The sequence below is a fragment of the Pygoscelis adeliae genome, unplaced genomic scaffold (assembly GCF_000699105.1).
Source record: "Pygoscelis adeliae isolate BGI_AS28 unplaced genomic scaffold, ASM69910v1 Scaffold186, whole genome shotgun sequence".
Taxonomy (NCBI): domain Eukaryota; kingdom Metazoa; phylum Chordata; class Aves; order Sphenisciformes; family Spheniscidae; genus Pygoscelis; species Pygoscelis adeliae.
In genome coordinates this window covers 1,171,916-1,181,232 of record NW_008825071.1, presented here as the reverse complement: position 1 = coordinate 1,181,232, position 9,317 = coordinate 1,171,916, and the positions used below count along the sequence as shown (strand labels likewise).

Here is a 9,317-nt window from a genome sequence, read left to right as displayed (position 1 = left end):
AACCCTCAATCCCTCTACACAATTACTTGTTATATTGACTAGTGTTCCTTCTCTCAAACTGGTCATTTTCAACACCAGTCCTTGCCATAATCTTCATGCTTCACCTCTAATGAACTTGGAGGTGAACTTGGACATCAATGAACTAGGCTTGATATTACGCTTGCGCAAATATTTCCCTATTTTCCTGCCCTCACAAAAAGGTTATTTCCTATCTGTATTTACATATTTCTGACTTATTTCTTTTTCACACAAAATCTGAGATTTCATTAATATGATATTTTCTAATGCTTTCAGGTGAAACATTCGAAATATAATATTGTTGATTTCATATTTAACAAACATCCAAACAGATAACTAAATTTAAAAAAATCCTAAACTAATGCTGTTAAGGTTTCTGGAAGATAATTCTTAATCTATCACATTGACACTGTCTTAACTATAAGAACTATCAATTTCAGTTATGAAGTAAAATATTACATCAGAAGTTTTGTTAAGATAAGAACAAATTAAAAGTAACCGTGTCATAACCACTGTATTTACAGAAAGTAGTATTGTGAAATACATATGGATAGAGGACTCTGCAATAGAACTAGTTATCTTGACTTAAATCCCAGATAAAATAATGGAAAAGCTGTTGCAGGGTTCAACAAATACAGAATTAAAGCACAGAAAATTAGTTTTAATGTCAGCCAGTCACAACTGTTTCATACAATGTTTGAGAACATATTACGTGGGCTTTGAGATTAAGTGCTTCATTGAAAAAAGTAACCAGACAAAATTCATATATTGTCATTTTAAAGGAGACTTGCTACCATACGACTGGTTAAAAACTCAGTTTTACAGAACGCCAATAGAATACATCACATGGATTAAAGAACTAACTACAAACCAAAACCCCAATCAGTGAAGAAGCAAACCTGCAAACATCTGTAGGTAAAGTTTTATTAAAGCTCACATTACTCTTTCATCAGTATTTGCATCATCGCCAATAATAGCTTTATCACCAATAATTTTTTATAAATAGTTGGTAAAAATATTAAGAAGAAAGACTGTCATCTGGACTGAGAAGACAGACTTGTCAAGGAAGCAACAAATAGAGAAACACAGTCAAATGCAAAAAGATACAGCTAGAATAAAGGAATCCAGGCCATCCCTACAGAATAATGAGCACCACGCCAGCAGCAAAAGTAGCAACTCAAGAGACTCAGCTAACAAGCCACTCCCTGCCAGTTGCCAGTGCAGCACTGTGGTAAAAAGGATTATTACGGGGTTTTTTAATTTACAAACAGGGGAGGGAGAGTGGAGGAGAGACAGAAACATCTTCCGGTAAGACACTGGAATACTGTCCACAGTCCTAGAGTCCACATTTTGACAGGGTTGGAAAACTGGAGAAGACGAAAGACGGATCTATTAGAAGTTACATCGGAGGCTGCAGAAAAACACTTAAGAGACAAAATCTTGAGCTTATTACAAAAACTTTGGGTTAGCATTTTGAAAAGAAAGAAAAATACATATTCAAATTAGGAAAGAAATGCACAGCCAGAGGCTGGGAAGCTGATGACAGATCCACCGTAAATCCCATACAGATTTTGTGAAAGTGCAGTTTCCCCATCAAAACACGGTAACAATGGACACTGCAGATTTTCTCCAATGCACTCTTCTTCACCAACAGAGTATTCAGCAGATGAGACCCCCAGTAACAGTTTAATTTTAAATAGCCTTTGTTTTTGGTAGAGCTGGTATCTTGACCAAGAGAAATATTATTCCTGATGCTATTTCTAGGAGTTAGTCAGGTTTGGAGCCCTAAGAGTGTCCCATTTAAAGCCCTCTATAGTAAATGATAAATGGAATTAAAGTTTCTGTTTCAGAAAAAAATGTCAAAAATTCCACCATACTTACGAATGAAAGTACATAAGTCTGTGGGTTGGAAAACAGTATTAATATTTCAATAAAATACACTAGTTGATGTGGTATAATAATCACATTTTACAGTGCAATTTTAGCAACAGAGAGCAATCCAAACATCCTTAAAAACCCCATGAAACTCAAATGCAACAGTAAGTATTCCATAACTACAATGTATAAATCCAAAGCCTTAGGTTATTTACCAGTTCTCAAAAATCTAAACATCACTGGGGTTCAATATATCAGGCTTTTAGAATATCTACAGTTCTAATTGATGATCCAAAAAAGAGGATTATGAAGCAGGATAGAATGTGCACCAACAACTCTTTTGAGTACCAAATAGCATACCAACAGCTAATATATGTATGTATTTTTAAATCTTTCCCTGCCCTGTAAACCGTTAAACTTTTCTGGAATTCACAAAGGCACATATAGAGAAAACCACTAAAAAAGTGGATTAAAGGCATTTGGTACTCACTTGTCTATCTCAATACCAAGTGGATTAGCTGGACGTAGGGACAAGGGGGGAATCCCTTTGTTCCTATCAGTGCGCATGTCATAATAGTTCATTTCATCCACCCAGACAGCAGACTGATCCAAGATACCTAGAGAAAACAAAGCGCAGATCCTTAAAACAACAAGGGCGGTCCAGCACCATCAACTTCTAACATACTGAATTAATTTGAAAAATCCTGATAAATATAAAATGCATGCCTAGGTAATATATTGGAAGATACATGGCAAAACAACCTGGATGCAATTATGCTAAATTATTTTATTATAGCTGCTGAAAAGGTATTCATGGCTGGGCATCAAACATTACCTCTTACAGAGCGCAGTTTCGTGTACATTAAGAGCATTTTCCTGATCACAGAGTATTAGTATTTTTCATTCCTCCAAGTATTTTGGTATCTGTCCAAACCTTGCCATCTACTACTTTCAGAATGAACAACTGTCTGGAGGTCATCTTATTTGCATGTTTTAGGGAAAATCCCTTTTCTGTGCCACTCACTAACCAAAAACAAAGTTAACTTTGGCCACATGCCAAGATGGAGACTCAATGGACACAGGGCTGACTTGGTTACTAAAGCCTTAGCGCAGACAATGCGTAAAGGTGAGGTGAGGCACAATAGGTCTTGGCCCTCAGCCAAAAAATGCAGCCAACCATATTCTTGGCCATGTCCTTCTTTAACATACCCATCAGATGCTCAACATCAGAAATTACCCCATCCGCACACTTACCCATTTTTTTTAAATAACAATTCTCCTTTCCCATCACCAAAAGCTTCACCGTGTAGCATTTGCACTTGATTCACCTTTCTATTATTAAGATCTTAGTACAGCTTGGGAAAAATTATGCGTTATTTAACTGTCACTGAACCGCAGAGAACAAAAGCCTAAAATAGTTCTCGTGGGAACCACTATGTTAGAAAAGATAACTATCCAACTTCATCGACGGAGGTGTTCTGAAAGATGCATTTTCAATCCAGAGGGTATTTAGACTGGATTCTAGATTAAGCAGCAGTGCTAGACTGCTTGGCAACATCATTTTAATGGTTAAGCATCTCATGAGAAATACTTAAGACTTGCCGTCTAGCGGGACGGTTCGAATTACAAGTAAGAAATGGCACTGAGGACTCAACTTTCTTTAAAGCATTAACTGTCAGCTCAGGATTTAGGTGTAAAGCTCATGAGCTGGTTTATATTTTGTATTTATCTAGTACACTTAAGAGTAATTACTGGATCTATTATGAATTTTTTAAAAATTTTAGAAGTTTAGTACTACTCCTTACAGAAAAATAAAGGGCTACCTTTCATTAGTCATTGAGGGTTTTATCACGATATTGACAGAGGAGGATTAATTTCACATATACCATGAGGTTTTCTATGTATATATTTGCACATTTTATTGATATACTCTGCTTTTTCTAGACAACTGAAGGTTGTCCTGAGGTGGATCCGTTTGGAACATACATTTTATTTAAAAAGGCAGTCAGTCATATATTTGTTTAGCAAAGAAAACAGATGTGAATTTGAACAAGAAAAATACCTATTTTTTCAGGTTTAAGCAGTTTGAAGGAAACAGTTGAAGTTCCTTTGCCACCAGACTTTGTAGTAACAATAATGTCTCCCTTGTCATTTTTAGCCTGTCCAACTCGACACACAATTTTACTGGCAGACATCCATTCAGCAGTTAGCAGACAGTTGTGCCCACAGATTGTTAAACCTGGGGAAAAGAAAAAAAGAAATACCCTACTGTGAATAGAAGTATCTTTTGAAATTCTGTAATGCAAATACATTTATGATGCTTCATATATTTTACATTAATATATAACTCTTCTCTAGTCCCTTACAGCCAACTACAGTGAAAGTGTCATCAATATGTTTTTCAGACATTCCCTAGGTGACTTCAGGTCTTTTGTCCTAGTACCACTTCATGAGACACGCGCAGCGCTGCTTGAAGCTTATTTTAATCTCTTCCACCAGTTATGGGCTACTGCAACTTGTACTTCATGTTGTACAACAGATCTTCTGTCTGCAAGACACTAGAGAACTGCTGTTTAGTATTGTACTTACATGAAACTCCCGTCAAAACTGCACGCAAAAAGTCTTTGATAAGTTCACTCTGTGTGACTTTGCATAGCAAAAAAATAAAGAAACTCTGCAAAATATTCACAATGAACAATGTTTCTTCAACCTTCTTTGTTTAGCAGCACTTTTGCTGACACTGAAGGGTTTTTTGATCAAAAAAGTATTAATTGACAAACACTCTGTCCCAGTCTCTTCTGTACAAAATCCATGATGCAAGACTGTGATTCTGCTGAATAAACTGCCCTCCTTGTATGAAAGAACAGCCATGTAATGTTCATCTATCTCCTTCTCTAAACTTCCTCATAACAGAAGTACAAATGACAAACTATGAAATAAAAGTACAACATATATTTTAGCCATGAAGTGCTCTCATAGGAAAAGACTGTGGCGTATTAAAATATGTCAAGCTTTAGTGTTTAAGAACACCTCTTAACACTTAAGAGTCAAGGTACACCTTAATGTGAAGTCCAAGGCTTCCTAGGGCTTCACGTCAGATCAGTCTGACTGACTGATCAATCTGACCGATTCTGGTCAGATCAGGACTCTGGATGCTGGAATAGATGGATTGTTTTCTCAGATCTAGAACAGTTCCCATATTCCTAATCAGAGTTTTGTTGTCCTGAAGAATTGGCAAGATCCTAATTTCTGTAGTATCGATTTGGAGAACTTCATTTGGTTCTTCTTAAATAACACCCTTGCCTAGAAACATTTCCAAAAGGACAAGGCTGTACTAGTGTGTTGGCTGTACTGGAGTATAACTCCCCTGTTGGCTTGGCTTTTGTTTGTAATTTCTAGAAAGCTCTGACCAATTTAAAAAATACTTACAGATAGAAAAGGGTCAGCATATGTGGCTCAGTACCAAAGCTTCACACTTACTTTTTCCTCACAATTTAAGTCTCTGACATTACACAGCAGACAAATTTGGCAGTTTTCATGGCTGTCAGACATAAAAATGCCTTACTCCCTGCCAAAAACTATTTTGAAAATGAAAACCAAAAAATAAAAAACAGAAAGGCACTGAATCTTATTACAACTGAAGGCAATTTTACTTGAGCAAGGACAGTACATTCGTTTCTTAAAAGATGCCTGAATAAAAGGAGGGGGGCAAAATAGCATACACACACACAAAAAGCCTTAAAATAATAATAATAATAATAATAATAAAATTGGTTGTTATTTATTTGCAACATCTTAACCAGGCCAGTTTTTACTTTTCAGAGGGGAAGAAAAAACCACACATTTACGATGCATGGGCTCTAACCTTAGGTTATATTATTACATCTCTTTTGGTTTTATGCTAGCAACTTCTCTGAAGGAAAAAAGATTGTGGTAGGAACTAAGACTAACTGAAAGAATTTGTCTGAACCATTCATAAAGAGGTTTTCACCCTAGAATCTCAAAGGTCTGAATTCATGCTTAAATTAAGTAATACTTTAAAATCAGTATCTGAGCTATAGCAATTTAGTAGGGTAAAGATTTTTTAACAACTGTTTTAAAGATCCTTTTATCAGTTATTTTCTACTCATTGGAGGTTCCTAAAGCTCTCAAGAGAATAAGATCACATGATCCGACACTTCTGAAATGGAGGGAAACAGCCTTTGTCTGTATCTTAAAAATGCGAAGAAAGTAAGTCTCTACTACCATTTTATATACCACACTAAATATAGCAATGGCACAAGACAATTTCTAAAACAAATAAAGTCATGTTGGGAGAGACCTTCTGATAGTACAGATACAACATTTTTTTCTCCAAAAAGAGAAAACTTCCCTTTAAATAAAACTTCATTTTAAGCTGTTGCATTGTACAAAGATCTTTGAGAACATCATACTGGGGTTCTAGCTTTTATGTGCCTTTCAATAAATAGGCACATCTAATTCTCTCATTGAGACTTTCCAATTTTGGTTAAGCTTATATATTGACAATTTTACAATGCCTACAAAATACAGCTGCAAATGTCTTAAAAGACAAACTAAACCTTGAGAGCGTAAGTGTTGCAGGTATCTCCTGGATTTGGCTTTTTGTACCGTTAAGTTACAGAGTTAAAAATAAAAAGTTTATTTGGTTTCAAAGATACAAACAGATTACAAGAAGGGTCTCTTAAATGAAATGAAAAGGCATATTCTTTTATTATGTGATATTCTGTTTATAGAAAAAAAATAGTTTCTTGTTTTTCATTTTACTCTAATGCATTTCAAATGGTGGATTATAAAACTTTACAAAACCCTCACTCAAACTTGCTTAAATCTCATGCCTACAAAGGCTCACTTTTGCAACTATTTTCATTCAAGTCACAGGAACTATGTACATGCCTAATCTAACCATGAAAAGAAATCTCTACATGTCTGGGGCCTTAGTCACTTACTGGAGAAAGCTGAGAATTGAGCTGAGGAAAAAATAAGGCAATCCATTATTTATTTTTACCTCAAAGTATGAGATTATTAGCAGCTATGTGTTACAAGTGTTACTCTGAAAAAAGATATGAGAAAAAAATATTAGCAGTTAATCAGCTATAATACTGAGGCACAGTTCAGGAGATGCCTTTCTTTCAAGAACCTAGCACTGATCACTTCTAAGAGGATCATACCAATGAACTAATGAGGTTAATCGAAGTACATCAACCGCACAAATACACTGAAATATACTCACCTATAACACCATCAGTTATTTGATTATTTCTCAATAAAGATTCATTAGTGTACTGCAACCTTGTCTAGCAGCTCAGGAAAATACTACTTCCCCTTTCGAGAGACAGCAAACTGAAATGAAGGGGAAAACTGTAGTAGCTTATGCTTGGCCATGAAGTTCATTGTGGTGGCCAAGAATGGAATTTGGAGATCTTGGTTTACAGCCATGAAGTGAAATATTGTTTCTAGCAAAGCCAAACAAAATTCCAACAGACTTCAGAGGAGTCATGATTCCACAACAAATTAGATAAATTGCCTCTAACATGAATACTGAAGTACACATATGCTTAACTTACAAAAGAAATAAGGGAAATTCCAGTAGTTAATAGCTAACTTGGATTTCCAGAAGATTTTACAAAGTCCTTCTTGAAAGGCTTAAGAAAATTAAGCAGCTATATGATCCTCAAGTGGATAAATAGCTTGTTAAAAGACAGAAACAGGGTTACAGTAAATGGTGTATTTCCACTGAGGAAAGTTTCCACAGGGTATGTGCTGGAATCACTTACGTTCAATATATTCATAAATGACAAGATAAAGAGGTTACAAAGTTTGCTGATGATACAAATTTATTCAGAATGTAAAGACTGTATAAACTAGAAAAAAATGCAGAACAGACCTTATGAGACTGAGTGGATGCACTACAATGTAGATGCTATAAAGCAGCAGCTGAAATGCAATGAACAAAGATACGATGCACACAGGCAAAACCTTAAATTCACAGATGACAGGCTCAAACTGACTACTAACCCTCAAGCATTAAATCATGGGACTAGAATAGGCAGAAGAACAAGAAACATTAGCTCGGTACTTAGTAGGAGTTCTACGGAAAACGGAATCCTATGGAAAAAATACAAAACGAAAGTGAGAGTACAGTATTACGCCATAGTACATTCACATCCTGAACACTGCGTGTAACCAAGATGTTGTTCACCCATCATTGGTAGTGAAACCAAAAGAGATTCACTGAAGAGCAACAAGAAGGGTCAAAGATATATGCAGAAAATTTAAATACGCTAGGACTTTTCAGCCTGGAGAAGAGGCAACAGAGCAGTGATAATCAAGATCTGTGTGGTCAGGAGAATCACAGAAAACTGCTTGTTCCCTCTTTCAGCACAAAAGCTATGATGATTCAAATGAAGTTACCACGTTAAAATCAAAACAGCGAAGGAAATGGTTCTTCACATAACATGGAGCTCAATCATTGAACCCGCTTTGTCGTTTCTGTTGCAGATACACAAATTGACTTTTACAGTAATTCAAGGAATAGCAATGCTCAGTGACTTTCTCAACACATTGAAAACACTTCCGATAGGAAAGTCTCCATGCTGAAATTCCCAATGCCGGGGAAAGTAACAAAGGAGCATCTCGTTACATCTGCCCTCTTCTAGTTCCACTCCCATAGGCATTCATTCTTAGCCAGTGTTCAGCACAGGATGTTGACTCAGGCTAAGGGTTCATCTAGCAAAGTATGGTCATTCTGATTAGTTACACATCGGACAGCATCCCTGAATTTATGGATTCAAGCGTGTATTTGTGAAAAGGGCATTCCTCATACCATGCAATGTAGACTTTACCATGCAAAAAAATTATCTCTAATCATATCCTAAATGTGACATTCTACAGTCTCAAAAGAAGTTTTTTTTCCAACTTACCTATGAGGTCTGTAGGCCCAGTCCCCAGATTTTCTCCTCTAATTGTCACTTTTGTCCATGAGATGCCTTCATTGGGAGAGATGCCAGTTACAAGTGGGGGCTGCCGTGCTCGAGACATGATGTCTGTTCAGCTACTGAAAACCGAGTTGCTTTTATCTGTGCAGCAAGAAACAATCCTTTAAAAACAATAATTATATTATGTAAAAATTATTAAAAACCTTTTAAGCTGTTCTTCTAAAATGATAGAGAAAAACATGAATGTAAATATGGAACACCACTCTCAGTCTTTTTTTGCCACATAGTCATAAAACAATAAAGAATACCTACACCTTCTTTGCACTTTTTTTTTTAATTAAGTACAGGTCTAGTTGTGAACTATAAAGTATATTCAGAAAGTAGTAGACCCTCAAAATGCTTAATGAAACTATATACAGACACACTCCAAATCACTTATGTCAGAATTCAAATGAGCCTGTTCAGTCC

The 9,317-nt window shown here is 35.9% G+C and overlaps 1 protein-coding gene across 1 annotated transcript in view; it reads right to left on the bottom strand.

Moving 5' to 3' along the window:
- The window catches only part of EXOC2 (exocyst complex component 2), a 121,578-nt gene extending 112,601 nt beyond the window's left edge, over nt 1-8,977 (bottom strand). The window contains exons 1-3 of the mRNA XM_009326446.1: nt 8,835-8,977; nt 3,956-4,132; nt 2,384-2,510 (exon numbers count right to left, since the gene is read on the bottom strand). Coding sequence (XP_009324721.1) covers nt 2,384-2,510; nt 3,956-4,132; nt 8,835-8,952 — 422 coding nt within the window. The 5' untranslated portion in view covers nt 8,953-8,977. The remainder of the gene's footprint in view (nt 1-2,383; nt 2,511-3,955; nt 4,133-8,834) is intronic.
- Between the last annotated feature and the right edge of the window lie 340 nt (nt 8,978-9,317).